Below are 19,253 nucleotides of genomic sequence, written 5' to 3' on the forward strand. Positions count from 1 at the left end.
CATTGGACGGTCCTAGCTATCAACTACATGGCATCCACAACCCCATGCATCCTGATTGTCCATGAAACCCTGATTTATAAAATGAACATCGTGCTATATTGAAGAAACTAGTGAAACAGACTTTTTTTTGCAACCAGTGGATAAATTGATACACACTTCAGGCACTTCTACATTGGCTTCACTTGCAGGACCTTGAGTCCGCAGCATATGGGGTTACTGCATATTCTTGTTCTTTACAGTGTGGACAAGGAAACGATAAGACCAGACCAAGCCAACCAAAGGCCTCAGGTAGGGACATGCACCTCCCCCACACTCATCTGTTGTTTGTTAGAAATCCATAGATAGAACTTAATGTTCATGCATAAGGACAAATTAGAATTCAGCAGTGGGCGAGGACTAAAACATTTTTACATCAATATGGAAACCAGGAAAAATTTAAAAATACAATTTATATAATTTTTTGGTCTGGCACATGCTTCAAAATGTGAAGTGGGTCAAATCCTTCTTCTTCGCTTGCCTCCTCCTAATCCTGTCACCTCCAGTGTGTGAAAGTACCGTACATCCTTTCTCTCCACCCCCCCCCCCCCCCCCCTGCATTCCTAACCGCAGATCACACCCACATCTTCCCCATGTGAACAGTTGTGTTTCCCAACCCTGGATCTCTTGCACTCCAGCAGCGAACTCTCCCCGCCTTCACACTCCACGTCATCCAGAAAGATCCTGACGCTGCTGTCAGCCTCCCCCAGCGCAGCCCTCTTCATCACTGCCAGCGCCGTCGTGAAGCCGAGCTGGCGACACACCACAGTGCCCGACTTGGTGGTGAAAAGGTCATCGCACACTGTCCCCCACTCTCCTCGGATAAAGATCTCCACTCTGCCTCGATCCAATAAACCGTCAGTGCTCACCAGTCGCAATGAGCCAGCCCTCAGCCTTCTCCCTCCTCTTCCTCTTTTGAAAATTTGACCTCTACCTCTTCCTCTGGGCCTCTTATACACTTGGTTCCCCTCCACAGCACTGTCCTGCTTTTCTCCGAGCCAACGCTCCTCCTCTGGAGCTTTAGGCAGCGTGCCGTTGACTGGTTGTCTCTGGGGCATGTAGGAAGACAAGGTGGCTTTCTGGCTCCAGAACGTTGGACTAGGTGTGGTCCACGCTCTGGGGTGCTCAGGGTAACGTGTAGAGGTCAGAGCCATCTCAGATTGTTTCAAGGATGGAGAAGGAGGAAGCTTTGGTGAGGTTAAAGGTTGGGATGTGGTACTAGGGGGATACTGAAGGGGTCTCTCATGTCTCCTTGTTGGACGTGTGGTGATGATTGGGGTTTGAGCAATCCTAGAGGAGACTGCAGTCATGACGGTTGTGCGATAACCTGAGGGAGAGACAGATCACCCTCTTAATTTGAATATAGAGTTTAACATGTGTTTCATCTATTTTTCTGTTTAATACACAAAACTTTCGGTTAATATGGCCCAGTTTAGCTTTCAACATAAAGACTCAGAAAAGGTAAAAACTTGTCTGAGGTAATACAATCTGCCTGCTAGCTTTGTCATCTACACATTTCAATACAGTTCACGCAAAAAAAGTGTGAAAGCATATATATAAATGGTTTGGCACACGATCCCTGTAAAAGCCCAAATATTTACTTTCATAACTGGGTTTTTGTACAAATTGAAAAAACAATATATTATATGTCGAGGTTAGGGCACTGGTTACCCTGTTACAGAGTTTCCTCCTGTTTCTACTATTTATGCTAAGCTAAGCCGATTAGCTAGCTAACTTGCTGCTGGATGACACCCTATGGCACCATAGAGGACAAATAGAATGAAACCTTATTCATCTTCTCATCTAACTCTTGGCAATAAAGCGAATAAACATTTTCCTAAACAGGTCAAACTTTTCCTCCAATAATTTTCAAAACAGTGAATTATATGAAATAAATATTTATCATTAAAGCCATTTAAAGAACTGTACACAGACACACAAAGATGAATGTCCAAACTTAGGCTGATGCAGAAACATTTATTCAAAATAAATAAAGCCAACGTACCTGATTTAACTTTAGGTATAGTGCAAATACTCGAAACACAGATAAGCACCATTAAGCCTGCATGCTTTAGACTCTTGTACCAGCCAAGAGAAAGCAACTAAGCAGGAAATTAAAGTTAGGCCTTTTCAGATAATTCAACTGTACCTGAGTTTGACATTAGCTTGTGCAAATGGACCATTGCCCTGTCTACATCTACACAGGAAAACTTATTAATTAATAACGTAAGTGGTTGAGATTTTGAACACGATTATAATTGATTTTCTTTTCCAACAAATTGACAGTTGTTCATTCACATTAAAAACTGTGAATAGTGCTTTAAACTGGTAATCACTTCACAAGTGAAAATCCCTTTTTGATTGTGCAAAGTGCAAAGACTGACAAAACTCATATGTATTATTGTAGAATTACCTGTTTGTGTCAATAAAGATTTATGGTCTCTCATAAAAGGATGAAAATTAGATAATATAATATTTTGAGTTTGCAAGTAAGAACTCTGCAAAACAATAATTTACAATAAATATATGACTGTATCATTTACCAGTTAAGTGTATTTGATGTTTACCCTCATTTATTTATCGCCTTGTTTTTCTGTTTTCCCCATGGATGAAACAAATATCTCAAATACTTCAGAGCTGTGTGGTTCATCTTTACCATCATCTACAAATTGCAATCAGAATATTTAGATAGATTTCACTATTCTTGCCTATCTACTAAAACTATTATGGACATTTCAATAAAATAGCCAGAGCTGCACTATGCTAAAGGTCATATATATCCTGCAGTTAATCAAACTGATAGACAGATCAAAAAGTGGGTTAAGAATCTCCCTTTGCATATCTACAGTATACTATAGCTGCCAAACAAATAAAATATCAGATTAATATGGTGATATTTTCATTCAACTAATAATAAGCCGGCTACGGACAATTTTAGCAACTGCGCACCAGCGACTATTCTGCGTAACTTCATCGTTTTCTAATCCTACTGTTATTGTAATTATTGTACTAGTGCTCTGATTTGAACAGTTGAAAGAAAATTGCAAAAAATCTTTCATTTGAAAGTAGGCCAGAATTTGTAAAATGTAGCAATTAATATAATAATGTATAAAAGACAAAGAGAGCACAGAAGAAGAAACCACATGGTTTCAAACTGTTGGCTCGCCCTCGATTGGTGGTACGACCTGGTCTAGTGCTGGGTTTAGTGTTGGTCGACCTAGTGGCTGGGTTAACACTTGACCTAGGAGTCAGGTAACCGGTGGAGCTGGCTTGGTGCACAGGTGAACCAGTGGGCCTACCAGTGGGTGTGGTGGTGGTGGGACTTGGTTCCATAGCCATCTGGACAGTTGTGGGTGAGGTTGTTGATTTTATTGTCGTGGCTGAGGTTGTTTTTATTGTTGTTGCTTTTATATTTGGTGTTGTTGGTAATGTTGCCCTTCTCGTTGTTGTTGGTTTTCTCGTAGTCTGCGGTGTAATTTTTCTTGGTGACGCTGTTGTTGGCGGTGGCTGCATTTTTCTTATTGTTTTTCTTGTTGGCATTGGTGGTTTTATGATTATTATGGGTTTTCTTGGTGACTTTTTGGTTGTTGTTGTAGGTTTTCGTGTGGTCGTCGTGGGAAAAGGTGTCGTGGTTGGTTTCTTGTTGATTACGAACTCTGAAAACCCCACAAAGAAGAAATAAAGACATTTATACATATTAAATCTGAATACTATGTGATATGTGCTTCTAGCTAACATTGAAGTTGTTTTAAATTTTGTCTTACCTTCTTTGGGGTGGAAGTGAATCAGTTTGCCCTTAATGTTGACATGTGAAGGCTTGATGCTGCATTTTCCTGGTGTGGCTCGTCTGTGTGGTCAACAAAGAAAGAAATTAACAGACTTATTAAATAACCTATGAAGTACTTCTTAAGTAATTGTAGTCATTTTTATTTGAGTGCTACATAACTTGATCCTGGTTGGTATTTAGTTTCTATTCACTTTTACAGTGAATTTACATTCTCCCGAGACATAGAAATTGATAAGAAGCTTTCTCAAATTAGATCAGAGGTACCTAAATGTCTGCCCCCCACATTGTAGGTATGATGAATTGTTCCAATGGTTATAACTACCTGGAAGGGTCCACTATCCTATAGATGACGCCTGCTCTGGCTGTGGCACTCGCTGCCCCTGTGGCTAGGAAATACAGCTCACCTGGAAAGATGGACAGAGGAAAGGGTGAAAAGAGAGATGGAAAATGATTTTGGCAAGACAAAAAAAGAAAGGAGTGTGAAATGAAGGAAAAGGGAGTGAGAATAAGTGAGGAGATGGTGAGAAAAGAATCAGAGAAGACACACAACAAGTTACACAATGTGTCCTGTGGTGTATAAATGAGAGGTGTCTTCAGATCCTTTGGATGAACTTTTAAACTTAAATCTGCTCCAAATCACTTTCAGAGGGAGGATAAGAGATTATCTACAGTCAGCATCATGTGTGAACACTCTCCATTAGGTCAGCCGCCTGCTCTTTAATTCAAACCAGGTCCTACGTCAAACCTGACTCTGCTGGAACATGTTAACTCCTCAGAAAATCAGGCAATTTAGTAAATGACGTTAACATCGCTGACATTTTTGGACTTGCACTTGCTCATTATATTGAATGGCAAAGTTGCCTTGAAGCACATCATGAATCACTATGAGTAACTTCATAGTATCATCAATTTGAGAAGTAAAAGATTGCACTGTAGGGACAAAATCATTACCATGCAAAATTTCTTCATAGAGAACTTGCATTTTTTTTATAACAATAATATATGTTGATGACTTTACCTGCCTCATCCTCGGCAAAAGAGATGATGTATTTATAATAACTGTTGATGAGTTTTGGGAATCTGCAGGTCTGGTCTGTTCCCATACAGATCTCATTGTAGTGCCATTCACCGGTGGTGACGTTCTCCTTCAAAGACATCAGACGCCTAAACAGAAACACATGTATACATCTCCAGATCAGCAAAAAAATATATATATACATCCATATAGATACAGTTAAGTGTAGCTATGAAATGAGGCCTGTGTTTATTAGACTATAAGTGCAACTTATTGTACTTAATGTTATTGAAAGTTTTGAACACTTACCCGCTCATGAAATCCCCAAAGAAGTAGAGTCCGTTGAGGTTGGGCATCTGGCAGCCTCTGTAGATGTATCCTCCTGTCACTGATTTTCCCAACTTGTGGGGGTAGGCAAAGATCGGCAAGATGTCATCTACATAGACACAGAACATCACATAAAAAGAACCTGGTTTTATAGTACTGTAGATTACATGTCATTTGGATTCATAAAGTTTGAAAAAAAGCAAAGTTTTAGTGGCTGAGTTCACAAATGTTCAGACAAAAATGACACAGTAGGTTTCGCAGAACAGAAATATTATTCTAATGTTATTTATTTGCACTATTAGAACCTTCCTCAGCAGTCTAGCTTCTAAAATGCAAAAGTCAAAAACACGTCATAATGCTCTCCTGCAGCAATTTCGCACAGGATACTATGTCTCATACATTCTCAGTGTAAATATCAGATTTAGTTTCACACTCTAAAGTCCGTGAAGATCAGCTCACCCAGAGATGAGTTCTGGCAGAGTTTGCGATCGTAGCAGCTGAAGCCCTCTTTGGCCCTCCATCCGTAGTTGCCTCCTTTAAAAATACATTGACGCAGTTAGTAAAACTACTGCTTCATAATGCTGGGAATACACTTTTAGACTTACTGAGTTATTGTTCGTGTGGGAAAAGAAGCATGTAATTTGATGTTTATTTCGTGCCCATCCACTGTAATTGTCAGGGAGCAGACTGTGATTAAACTACGACGTCTTTGTGGTCTTTGAGAGAACAGTTTTATGTGGCGAGGGGCTGAGTAGATAATAAGAGCCATTTGATGTACTGTTGGTGAGTGAATAACTTGAAGTTATTGAATAACTTCAAGTTATTCACTCACCCCCTTCATAATAAAGTGCTGCTGCTTAAATTAAATCATTGTACCTTTTACAATGAGATCCACCTCCTCGTATTTGTTCTGGCCCACGTCACCGCAAAACATCCTGCCTCTGCCTCGCCCTGTGAAGGGGTCACCGCGGTCAATGGAACAACGCCACATGTTGCGCACTCCATAGGCATAAATCTCTGCAAAGAACGGAAGGAAAAGCGGAAACAAAGAAATTTATACACTGACGCAAATAGCATACATCCGTCATAATGACTGAACCAGGGCACATCTGGAATGAAATGGAATGAATGCACCTATCACTACCTTTTTCCTCCAAAATGACAGTGTTCAGTAAGACATTCACTTTCGATTCCTGAGATATGTATTTCTCAGCCCGAGCGGTGAAGTCACTCAATATTTGAGCTCTTTAGAAAAAATTTAATTAAATCCAGGAGTCGTTGTTTCTAATGGTGGCGTCCGTCTTAAAGGAGACATACGTTTCTTTTTCAGTGTTATTTTGTTTATGCAAAAGGTCTCCAAAGTTAAAAAGCCCATAATTCGGGGTCTAGAAAACCCTGCTCTGCACGTCCCCTAAAAAAAAAAAACAGAACGAGGGCCGATGTCCTACATGTGGTAGAAGTGGGTCAACCAATCACGACTGGGCTTTATCAGGAGGGGGGGCTTAAAGAGACAGGAGCTAAAACCATGTGTTTCAGACACAGGCTGTAAATAGGAGCTGCAGACAGTGATGCTCTATTTGAACAAAGCCATTTTAAGTAATAACCCAGATTAAAATTATGATTAACCTGAGTATAATCATGTAATAACATGTTCAAATCATCCCACATTTAAGGGATATTTTAAGGGATTTTACCAGGTCGTGCTTCCATCTCCCTCAGGAACGGGTTGTCTGACGGAATGCTGTACGGAGCACCATCATCGTTATCCTCCACATCAACACGCAGCACCTTCCCAAGAAGTGTTGACCTGTAAAACACAGGAGTAGATAAGAGTGTGTGAAGGATTCAGCTGACCCAGTGGTTTAGTGAGGGGGCATTTTCAAGGCAGGCAAAAATAGGTATTGACCTGAATCTTACTCTAATTTGTAATTCAAAATGTGTTCATCTTTGTATTTATCCCTGCAACTCAATTAGTAAACCTTTCGTTGATGCTGATCCTTCTTTTTCTTTCATCATTCCCTCCTCTCCATCTTCTGTCTACTCTACCTTCACCTATCTCAATGTTTTCCAAGTTTGTCCCTTTTCTTCTTTCTTATTATTCTTTTCTCAATATTTTTCCAGTCTGAATTACTCCTCCCCCATCATCCATGTTGCACCTCTCTCCTCCCTGTCTCCATACAGCCCTGTCCAACTCTCATCTCTCTCTCCTCTACACATGCCCGTGTGTGGCGGCCCATTTTGTGTAGTGTCAATATTAGACTAGACAGGGTGTATCCTCTGTCATTCCCAGAACAGTTTATACAGCATGTCAACATCTCAACTATATCTGTCTGGAGAAAAGATTTCGGCAGCAAAATTATACTGAATGTTCAATAAACAGATTCATACCTGTCACTACAAATCAAAATTCTATTCTTTTTCTCTATGAATTTTAAGGTTAACCCTAACCCTTTTTTGGCATGAAGCTGCTCTTTTAGTGTCATGTTTTAGTTTCTAGTATCTAAGTATTTGTCACCTTCACACTTCACAGTTCAACTCTTGCACAGCGGTATGGTGCAATGAGTACAATAAAAGTGATTTACACTCACTACCCTTGTGTCTTTTGGCAGTAATTAACATTTAAGCCACTGAGGGTTGATCAAACGAGAACGAACACTTGCATCCACATGTATACGTGCAGCACTCAAACATGGTGTTTTACATGTAAACATATGTACAACATGTTGCCTTAAGGTACAGCTAGCCTTTCTTTAGAATGAATCAAATGAATCATGACGTAAATGTTGTGTGGTGAGAGGTGAGTAATGTTAACATGTAAAAAAGCCCTGAAGTCATACACCACACATACATCGCTCATGGCATCAACACACCCTGCCACCTCTCACTGACTTGTCAACTATTTTACATCTAAGACATAAACAAATGCAGCTCTGAAGCTGAACAGGCAGCTTTAAGCGTTGCTATAATGATGTTTAAATGGCATACTAAAGTGTGCCATTTAAAAGTGTGTTTATTAGAGGAAACCTCTGTCGCTCAGTTAATACAAATACATTGACCCTTCAAAAGATATTCAATGTTGTACAACTCAAGGGGTCTTCTCAATAAAGTGTTTTAGAAATGGGATGATGATCTAATGATGAAATATGTGAAAATAATGAATTAATAGTTAAAACCGCAATAAAACAATTATACAATAGAGCTCGGCAGGTTTCAAGGAATAATGTGTATGATAATTTTATCCTAGAAGTAATAATAGGAATTATATGAGCAGTTTTCCAGTCCTGCTAAGTAGATCCTTGGTTTACAGGAATTTTTCCAAGTGGAAGATTACCAGTCTTCAAACAACTATTTCATTTATAGGTCTGAGATTTAAGCCCTCCATAATTTTCATAAGACTTTATTTAAGTAGGATTTAATTCACTGTAAGACATTCTTGGCAGAACTGTCTGCTTCAAATTGGGTTTTGGTATTTTGCTCGAGCATGTTTACCTTTAAAAGGAGGTAGAGCAATGTGAGGTGTGTGTTTATTCTATCTGGGTAAATTATCTTAAATTACATATGAAACTAGAGCTTTGAAGAAGTATACTATTTTAACTAATTTGGTGTCAAACTTCCTGGCCTCACGTCATAGATGGCATGAAGACATATTTTGATGCAACAAAATCTTGTGACCTTCACTCAAGCAAATTAGTTAAATTGTATTTACTTGTTTTGTGCATTGCCAAACTTTCCAAAGGGGTCTCCTGCTCGGCCACCATCTCCGATGAAGATGTACAGATATCCGTCATGGTCAAACAGAAGCTGTCCTCCATTATGATTGGATGCTGGCTCTACCACCTCAAGGATGGTTCTGCAGCAGAGGAGATGAGAGGTGGATGAATATATTCACATTACTGTTAACTGTACATGTGGGTCACTATATGAGCAGCTCACACAGACAAAATTCTGTCTCTTTGTTTCCATTTGAACCTCTCACCTCTCGGAGGAGTGGTCCAGTTGGTTTTCATCATGAGTTGACAGTGTGAACTCACTAACACGTATCCTCTCCTCCTTCTTCACCGACACGGAATAATACACGTAGGCTTTTTTGACGGTTGTGAACCTAAGTAGAGAAGAGACGCAAAATGTTAATCTCTGTGTCAGGCTCTCATAAAAAGTTTTTCCTCTGAGGTAAAAGGTGCGAAAAGCCAGAGTTGAGTTATCTTCAATAACATCGAAAATAACTGGAACTGTTTATGTGAAAGTTTGAACCTGGGGTGCAGGGCGATGCAGAGGAATCCTCGCTCGTCTCCGGCCCAAGGGGACGTGAGGACTGCCCGCGTGAGGTTCAGGAAAGGTCGGTCGATCCGGGAGCCGTTGGCCAAATACACCCACACATAACCCAGCTGCTCCGCCACGAAGAAGCGATGAGTCCCATCATATGCGTGAACCATGGCCACGGGATTACGCAGCCCGTTGGCGACTTCCTGTAAACACAGCTCCAGGCAACCTTTCGGATCTTCACGTACCAAGCCAAGTTGAGCGTTTAGCTCTGGGGAAAGAAAAGAAGACAGAAAGGGGAAAGTAGAGTTTGAACACTAAGATCTTGGTTGTAATCGCACCACAGAGCGTGGGTTTAAGGGATTTGTTGTATTTGAGTCTAAGTGCTTCAATCTGAAAATATCAAATTTGCAACTGAAAACTATAAGACCCAAAATATCAAAATATATGTAAAGTAAAAAATGTAAATAAATATTTGATTCTAAACTACATTGAACTTTCAATTAAAATTTTTTTGTGTGCAAATGATCAAAACTATCTGCCTTGATTTGGCTCGATAAGAATCCGGCTTAAACTCAACTGAGCAGCAAATGGTACACATGTTGTCCAGCTGCTGCTCTGTTGCTATAGGCGGTAAAGACGGGGCCAGCTGGTAAAACAGATCATGGAAATCCTCTGTAGACCTGACTGTCTCATTTCAGTTTGCCATTTGTTGTCTGACCTCCTGCTTTGAAGGAGACGTCCTCTGAATTGGGACATAGGGTAGATTATTGCAACCTCCTGTTCTCCACCTCTCTACAAGTTTATGTTTAATGTGTCTAAATTTGACCACAGCAACCACATCTCCTGTAGATATACATTAGGCATGAAGGGAAAGCAATGTCTGTTGCTCTAGCCCTTTGGTACTGATGGATTGCCATGGGAAATTTTACAGACATTCATTGTTCCCAGAGGGTGAATTTTCGAATAGGTGTGTGTGCCTGCTAGTAAACAACATAAAAACATGCGTCCAGAACCATACCTGCATTCGTCAGCACATTTGGATAACAGTACTGTTTGTCCTTCAGCTCCAGATAGTTGCAGAACTTTCTGCGATCCTCTTCTAACGTTGCCGTCAAGTTGGCAAACTGGTAAGGGCTCCCCAGGTCCTCCAAGAGGAGACTGAGTGTGAAGCGACACTGGTGCCAGTAGTCGGAGCAGTAATCGCCACATAAACCAGGCAACATCCGCATAGGCGTGTTGGCATCTTCAGCATCAAACAGGTGGGCTGCGTATGGAGAACACTCCTGTGTAGGAAGAAAGACACAAATTTTGGAAGGTTAAGAGGAAACAGTAACTTTATTATTAACCTATAGTAACTATTTGCCACTGTAGATTTATAAACCTTTGCTGGGATGGAGTTTTTAGTGTCCATACTTAATAAGCCTCTTTGAAGCTGATGTTTATCTCATAAGGTAGTTAAGGACATGTATGGATCAGATAAATACAGGAGTTGTGTACTCATTCTACTGCAGCTCCTCAGCGCGTCACTATAAGTGGTCAGGCGTGACTTATGCGCGGCCTGTCTTGAGTGCTGCTTCTTGGTATAAATGGATCCCAGGAAGGTCCAGTCAGTTATTAAGTCACAACCACACTAGTCCACACCCAGAATAGTGCAGCAGCAGGCCCACGGAGGCACAGCAACCAAACCGTCCTGTGGTCGTCTGGTGTTCTTTCACTCAGCGTCAGATCAGACTCAACCAATCTTCACTGGGAAGCCGGAGAACAAACAGCATGATATAATTTGTTTGCTCATAAAAGCAAAAATATAAAAAAACACCTGTCTGGATGGTCAAATGATGCACGAACTGTGATTAAGATGAATGCACGGATAATTTAGTGTGTCCTCAAATTGCACAAAAATGGGGCAACTGTTGCAAATGACCCACTTTGTATGTCTGAAATTAAGTTAGTCTCTAAAATGACTAAATGGAGAATCTCCCTATTTCTTTTAAACCTTGTGAGATGAAGTTTTTAATATACGCTTTGAGTAATTTGTTTTTCATCACACAGCTGCATATAAAAATAAAGCATTACTTCTGATGGCCAAAAAAGAGGCAGAAAAACTATAACAGAAATAGAGGATCTTTGTTAAACGAAATGAAAGCACATTTCTGGGCAGAGATCAGAGACTTCCTAGGAAACAGCTCTGGCACTAAAGGGAAAAACTAAATCGGAGTTCAGTGTGAGCCGCTGGGACTGTTGATAAAAGCAGCTTGTGGCGCAGACGATGTGATTTATCTTCTTTACTTTGCTCTTCATGTAGATGTTCCACCTAATAAGCTTTTAGAGGCATATTAAAGTAAAGAGGGTACTTTGGTACCGTAAATCATCTTGTGCCAGGTTCACACTGTCTTTGTATTGTCTCTTGTTGAAGCCACTCAAGCAGGAACACCAGCCATTCTTCTGCGACAGTCTTATTTTTGGGTTCCACTCTCATAGGGTATAGGATAAAAGCATATAACTGCAAACAGCTGCTCCCGAACAATGCTGCCACTTCAAACTGCTATAATTTGGTGTTTATGTTGTCCAGTTCAGAGCTGACTGAGATTCAAGCCTGAGAGGGAAATAAAAGCCCTTCGTTTCAGTGTTTATTACTGGCATTTATCTTCCTCACTCTTTACACTTACTGGTCCACATTGGGGTTTATTATAGCAGAGAGAGAGAGACAGAGCAAAGACACGTGGCAAACAGATGACTGGACAATGTGCGAACTTGAACGCTGACTGGACCCCAAGAGATAGAGATGGAGAAGGAGGAGGGTGCAAAAGAGAAACATAGAGGAAAGAGAACTTCGCCACAACTTTCCAGGACAACTATGGGACTGACCAAAACACTGTAAATCATAGCTGCAGTCAGAGATACTGTGCACTGATGCTAAACTGGAGTAAATGTGATTGTGGCCAGAAATGGAAAAGAAACCAGAAAAAGCAGCTTGTTGGACTCCGTGTGTGTGTGTGTGTCTATCTATAAGTCAATGACTCATGTCCTCAACTATAGAGAGACACGCGTGTATATGTGTTTGGGAATTGATGGTGCATACTGAGAGTTGGAACATTCTGATACATGCAGAAGTGCTGCTACAATTGAGTAGCTTATTGAAAATTCAGTAAGGGAAACAATTCATTCAGATTTCACCAAAGTGAATGTTTTTGAAGCGGACTGAGGTGGATTTTATTTGGGATGTATTTTAATATTGAATGGACAAAAGCTGCAGTTATAACACACACACACACACACACACACACACACACAGACACTTACCCCAACCTTAAAACACGTCTTAAGCTGAAAATGCGATGTTTTACCTTATGAGTTCCTACTTTTTGTCACCATGGTCCCCATAACATGACTATGGCAAAAAATATTAAGGTTCCCACAACATTAGTAATAATCCCATATTCTTTCTATAGTTGTGGGGACACTTTTTGACCGATTCCTTGCCCCTAACCTAAACCTAAACTTAATCCTATGGCTTACCCTAAAAAATTAGATGTCAGCCGGCCAAGATGTGCTCCCAACGATGGTTTTGACTTCCATTGATTTTGGACAGTCTGACCAAAACATTATTCCTCACCTTAACTCAGAAATAATGTCGAGCCTCATTCAGACCAGACTTTGGTTCCCATCAGGACTAGTGTTCCTGACAAGGTCAATTTTCATGGTGGAAATATCTACATCTCCAGGTAAATTCCCTGTTTGTCTGAAATGTATTAATCTTTCTTTCGGTCTTTCTTTCTGTTGAATTTCGGCCAGATTCCTTTTTTCTTTCATTACTGTTGTCTTCTTTTACCTCATCCTCTCACTCTCTCTCTCGAAGGAACTTGATATATCTTGGACCCCCGGCCAGAGGAGGAAATGGCTGTTTGTTTGGTCAGTTAAACTTGGGGATCATGACAATCTCCCCCCTGTCTCCCTGACACACAAAGGGATGCACACACACACACACACACACACACACACACACACACACACACACAAACACACACACACACAGACAGACTGGTCTTTCCTTTTCCTCACTGATATCAGGAAGCCCCTGCAGTGCTGCTGGAACAGAGGGCCTCAGTGTGCTGGATTGACCCAAGATAAGTACCCTGGTAGTGGGGTAACCTAACCACCTCCAGGGCCTCTTTTACCTCAGACCATTGACCTGTGAGTGACCACAACCACAGAGTGGGCCTTTTACCAACAAAGATAAAAAAAGACGCCAAAACAAAGTGAAAACAGAAATGACTCAGAGAAAACAACGGCCACGTGTTTTTAGTCCACCTTATTTGACGACTGAAAATGTAAAAAAATGTGAACCCTTTCAGATACTTGTGCTCATTTAAGAAATGAATGAATTGTATGTCCCACAGTTTCCTCTGTTTATCCAAAGGAGTTTGTTGGCTAAAACAGCTGTGTGATTTAAACAAATACAACCCCCCCCCTTCTCTCTCTCTCTCTCTCTCTCTTAGCTCACATATTTACATTGCCGTTAACTCAGGCTGCGTCTCAGTCAAACTAAGACTAACCTCTGAAAGTCGAATGTGCTCTGCAGCGCTGTCATTACACTCAAGACACAGCCTGCGCTGCCTGGAAAGACCCACAGCAGGATATAATTACCACAATGAGACAAACCTATATTTTAGGAGTCCGAGGATTTGTCACTGTCTTTACGTACCCTGTGAAGTTCTGAATTCTCTGTGAGACTTGCACAGTGTTTATTTTTTTCCTTCCACTGTTCCAGGGCTGATAGCAGACGTGAAAGCGTTTTTCGTGGCACGGCCCTTTGTCCGTTTGTTTTGCAAGTAGCGAGCGTCCTAGCTGCAAAGTCAGCACGTTATTATGCAATCGCAGAGTGGGACCGGCTTAGTTTAGCAAACTCAGAGAAGAAACTAAAGCTCAGTGATACTGAAATAGAAAGAGTCATTATTCCCAACATTTACTAAGATTGCAGTCTCACTTAAAGTGCAACTTAAATTTAGAACGAGATCTAACTTTATTTTTTCAGACTAATGAAACATGAGTCATTGTAAACAACCACTCTGTCTTCTAAGAAACTATTAGCTTTTACTTTCATCAAGGAGATTCTGTTTTCCTGTGCTTGTTTGTTTTGTCAGTTTGTTTGTCAGCAAACTTTGTAGGAAAGATGTGATATGTGTCAGGATTGAACACATTCAATCCAAGAATTTATTTTCACTTTCTTAACCATTGCAAGATATTTTCTAACAATTTCACCATTTTCCCAGAGAATAATTTATTGATCTAGATGAAGACAACTGGGCTCATTTAGGGAACTGATGTCTAAAGCTGCTTTCAGACATGCACTAAACTATGGCTTATTTAAAGACATTATCTAGAGGGGCTGTATGTGAGAACACAAATGTCAGAGTAAGAGTCCCCCCCCCTCCAGTAAAAGCTCCGGAGAATGTCTGAATGAGCTGTTTGAGAAAACAGCAGGAGATCCTCTGTAGGATTCACTGCAAGCGAATGGGTGTGTTCTGTGTGATGACGTGCTAGAAGTTCTTCCTATATTGTTCATGTGTGAAAGGCAAACTACGGAGAAAGTCTGGACCCAATGGGAAGGACGTGCTCCGGAGTTCATGCCGGTAAACAGCTTTATTAGGTTGAGTTTGTTGCAGCTTGATTGAATTTAAGGGGACTGCTGGGCGTTGGCAGAGGTGCTGTATGCGCTCTGAAAGCCATTCTAGTTCAAAATACAATTTGTGTTGATTCCTTGCACATTTATGTGTTATTTTTTGTAGATATATGTTCACTTTTTCATCCACAAATAAGGGTAGTGCAAAGATTTCTGTTATTGTGCTCGAAAGTTAAACCTTACCAACTGTAAATGTGCTTTTACAATCTTTCTTCACCATCAGGGTCTGTGGACTCGTGAGAGCGAATATACTAAACACATGTTTTCTAGGACCCCTGAAGGGACAAATCTCAGATTTCATTGTATGCACTGCACATATGAGAAAACAAAAGCCAGTGAGTCTCCTTTATTTGACAGTTTCAAGACAATAACATGGTTCGCTTTGACGTTTTGTTTTTGCAATAGAGCAATTAAGTGAACATTTTACTTTCCGATTTACTCTAAATTTAGGGGTAATGGTCCAACAAATTTGAAAAGGTTTACTTTTTTGTAGTTTATTTCAGTCGGCAGAGCCACGTTTACAAGCCAACCCATCAAAAGCTCATGAAGCGTTAGTTAAGCCGGTGGCTTAGCATTGCGAGCATGAGTAACTGTCTTACAGATGTCAACTTCTCCATTAAACTTCACCGTTAACCACATGTTTTGTACGTTGCTGTACTTCGGTTCTCTCTCATGACAAAAACACACCACAGTTTCCATGAGAGCGAGACACAAACCTGTGTCACCTTACATATTATAGACATTGTTTTTAATTACTAGTTTGTATCATCATATTATTAATATACTAGTAATATCTTCAAATTAAGACAAATTAACATATCATTTTTCACTATCACTAAATTGTATTGCTATATATATTTTTATGTAAATATATTATCACATAATTTCAATTTGTATTTAGGTTTCTTATTTACATTTCTCATGCTAACCCTAACCCTAACATCCACAGACACATTAACACCTTGTGTGAAATTCACTAGGTGTCAATTTGGGATTTACTAAATCAAAGACCACAGAGTCACTGCCCCACATGATAACCCTGACCCTAACCCTAGCTTGATGTGGATTCCACAGGGAAATAATATATTTTAATTCAACAATTGACAGGTATGTTTTACAGATGGCCATTATGCTTAGAAATCACATAATCACCTAATAAAACATAATGCAATTAATGATGAATATTAGCCGTTTGATGTAATTTGCCTTTTGGGCGGGGATTGCTTGATTGATATGATTGAATACTTGTCTTACCTGGCAGAGGATGCTGCGTATGTACTTGCCACAGGTGACGAAGCCCGACTGGTCAAAGTTTTCCATAATGCTGTAAAACTTCACTGATATCTCCCCATCCCTCTCCACATCACAGCATCCGAACTTGGAGTACTCCTTGCAGAGGACCAATGGCAGCCGGGGCTCGAACGGAGGCTTGTAGTCCAAACACTGGGGGTGACAGCTCCCCCACCAGGGCTGGAGGAGCAACAGCAGCGCAGACAGAAGTAGGTGGGGAAAGCGGACGTGCGACTGGAGGCACTGGGGCGCCGGATTACAGGTCCACGGGGTCATAGTGTAGAGATGCTGTCTTCAAGTTCAGGCTAGTGTGGCTCTCGATCCAGTAATGTTGTTAACCAAGGAAGCTTGTGTGTGATACTTCAGTATGATGTGTTAGTAGAAGGAAGAAAAGCATTCTACATCTCCACTGGCATCTGTCAAGCACGGGTTTGTAACTCAAAGTTAAAATCCCTGTTCTATTCCTGTGTCGAGTGTCCTCATCTGATGTCCTGGTCTCTGTAGTTAATGGCAGCCATGTGCGTGTGTGTGTGTGTGTGTGTGTGTGAATGTGTGTGCATCAAACACTCTGACCCAGCATCACACCTGCCTTCAACTTGGCCACAGACCAACAAAGCAACTTGGGATTGCGCTGCTTAAAAGATCCTCCCACACATCAAGCTGCCTCTGTGTAAATAAGGTGAAACCGATCCTGGTCCAGTGAATCCTTCTGAGGGTGAGGAGATGTGCAGTCTGTTGAAAGAACCCGAGTCCAAAGGTGTCGTGGATCACAGGATAATTTTCTCCAAGGAAAATCAGGTTTTCAAATCTTTAAAGAGTTTTCGAGATGCAAAAAAAAAAAAGCATCCAGGAAAAACAGACAGCTGTAACATTTATAAGAAGTAATCCAGCTTCTTATACGATGAAATTCTAAAACCATTTGAAAATTGAAGTTACACCTTCCGCTGCAGCTTCTGCAAAATATTTACCTCCGGCTCGGAGTCACTTGGAAAGTCCCACTATGTTTGCTCTGGACATGTGCTCACTTGCTGCAGCGGATATAAGCCATGCATACAGACAGACAGCAGCAGAGAGAGAGAAAGAGAGAGAGAGAGAGAGGTTCTTTCATTCAGACACAGAGCCACGCTGCAGCCTCAGCTCAGATCCCTCCCTCCTCGCTTCTTTCCTCCACCTCCTCGCTCTTCCTTTCCTTCGCTCTTCAACTCTCCTACAAAGACACATGCATTCCTAACCATAGCATGTGGTCTATATTGCCCTGAAGTTGCAACTTTCCACCTCTCCTCCCACTGCCACCCCCCTCCCCCCCACACACAATTTCAGCATTCCCAGACCTCCTCTTAGCCTCTGCCGTTTGTAGACAGGCCCACTCTCACTGCTGTGTGTGTGTGTGTGTGTGTGTGTGTGTGTGTGTGTGTGTGTGTGTTTGTTTGCGTGTCCGTGTGGTCAGATGAATCAGGACGTGTGCTGGAGGAAGAGACCAATGGATTCTCCAGGCACAATTCCAACTCTTATTTTAAAGAGCAGAACCAGCCAACGTTTAATTCGATTGCTTCAAGTAAGAGCAAGTAATTTGTTGAACATCATTAGCTCATAGCTCATTCAACTAACAATATGAAGCTTAGGCCACTAAAGATGACTAAATCAAAACAAACAGAAAAGACGTAGTTTGAAGACGCAGCGGGGGATCACAGGAGTTGTTGTTTTCACCACCGCTTCAGATGAAAATCTACCTCAGACACAAATTATGTTGGATGAAATAACAAAATAAAGTTTTATTCTTGTTGTTGCAGAATTTTGGACCATCCTCACATATCGCTGTCTAAATTCCACAGATACTCCCTTCTCTCTCTAAGCAGTACCCAAGGTCAGGTTATAGATAAAGGGCCAACCAACAGTACATAGTGTCTTTGTTGAGGGACCTTCATATCTACCTCAGTTGCTCCAGACAGAGAGACGCCAACTTCAACTCTCACCGACTTTAACTCTTTTTCATATTTCACAAGTGGCAAGACGTAAAAACACAATGTGAATTAGTTATGCATACTTTAGGCTTAACTATCCAATACGATGCAAACACCTACATGTAACATAGAGAGTGACAGCAATTCTAGCCTTGGATGTGCTGGATGTCAATGGGTGACACAAGTAGAGGGAGATATATGGGGATGCTGTGGAAGACATCTTCAGACTTGGGGGCTGACAATTGCTCATGGTAATCTGTTAGCGTTTGTATATTGTATATGACTATTTGAGTGTAAAATGGATACTAATGGTGACAAACTTAGAGGATTATCTCCAGATCAGATCCCCTCGACTCTTTGAAAGCGTCACTGTTTTGGTCTGATACTCAACTTTTAGCGAGAGAGAAAAAGAAGCAACAAATTACACACAGACAAAGTTGGCGAGTCACTAATGCAGGTACCACTTCGCAGCTAAAGATTCAGGGTGTTTTCTAAAAAGTTGCTGGATGTGCACATATTCAATTTCACGCATTTGCCAAGTTTCCAATGCCTGCAATTGTTTAACAAAAACGATGACTAAGGGAAAAGAACGAGAGGTGTGTGAGTGTGTGCATGAGTGTGTGTGTGTGTGTGTGTGTGTGTGTGTGTGGACATACTGCCTCCATCTGTGTCTCATTATTGTCCAGCTACCACTCAGATCAGAGAGTGGCTCCCAGCTGGCTGGCTGACTGTCAGACACTTTATCAGCCTGTACTCACTAACAGGAACACAAGATACAGCCAGACGCTGACTGGATTTAACAGATTGATGAGTACTTCATCATATGATGTAATGTAACTTAATGATTCATCACAGGTCTTATAGTGTAATATAGCAAAACACAACTGTTGGTAG

General features: G+C 41.0%; 1 protein-coding gene across 1 annotated transcript; it reads right to left on the minus strand.

Annotated features, from left to right (window-relative positions):
- Nucleotides 1-599: 599 nt before the first annotated feature.
- si:ch211-136a13.1 (HHIP-like protein 1) lies at nucleotides 600-17,512 on the minus strand. Its single transcript, XM_062386713.1, has 14 exons — nucleotides 16,363-17,512; nucleotides 10,447-10,711; nucleotides 9,417-9,696; nucleotides 9,142-9,267; nucleotides 8,872-9,015; nucleotides 6,860-6,972; nucleotides 6,042-6,182; nucleotides 5,625-5,699; nucleotides 5,148-5,274; nucleotides 4,842-4,987; nucleotides 4,146-4,227; nucleotides 3,801-3,883; nucleotides 3,336-3,692; nucleotides 600-1,363 (listed from the first exon to the last, which is right to left on the minus strand). Exons 1-14 carry the CDS (start codon nucleotides 16,672-16,674, stop codon nucleotides 600-602), a joined length of 3,015 nt encoding a protein of 1,004 aa, XP_062242697.1. The 5' UTR covers nucleotides 16,675-17,512.
- Nucleotides 17,513-19,253: the final 1,741 nt, after the last annotated feature.

Source organism: Platichthys flesus, chromosome 4 (assembly GCF_949316205.1).
Source record: "Platichthys flesus chromosome 4, fPlaFle2.1, whole genome shotgun sequence".
In the NCBI taxonomy this organism is placed as follows: domain Eukaryota; kingdom Metazoa; phylum Chordata; class Actinopteri; order Pleuronectiformes; family Pleuronectidae; genus Platichthys; species Platichthys flesus.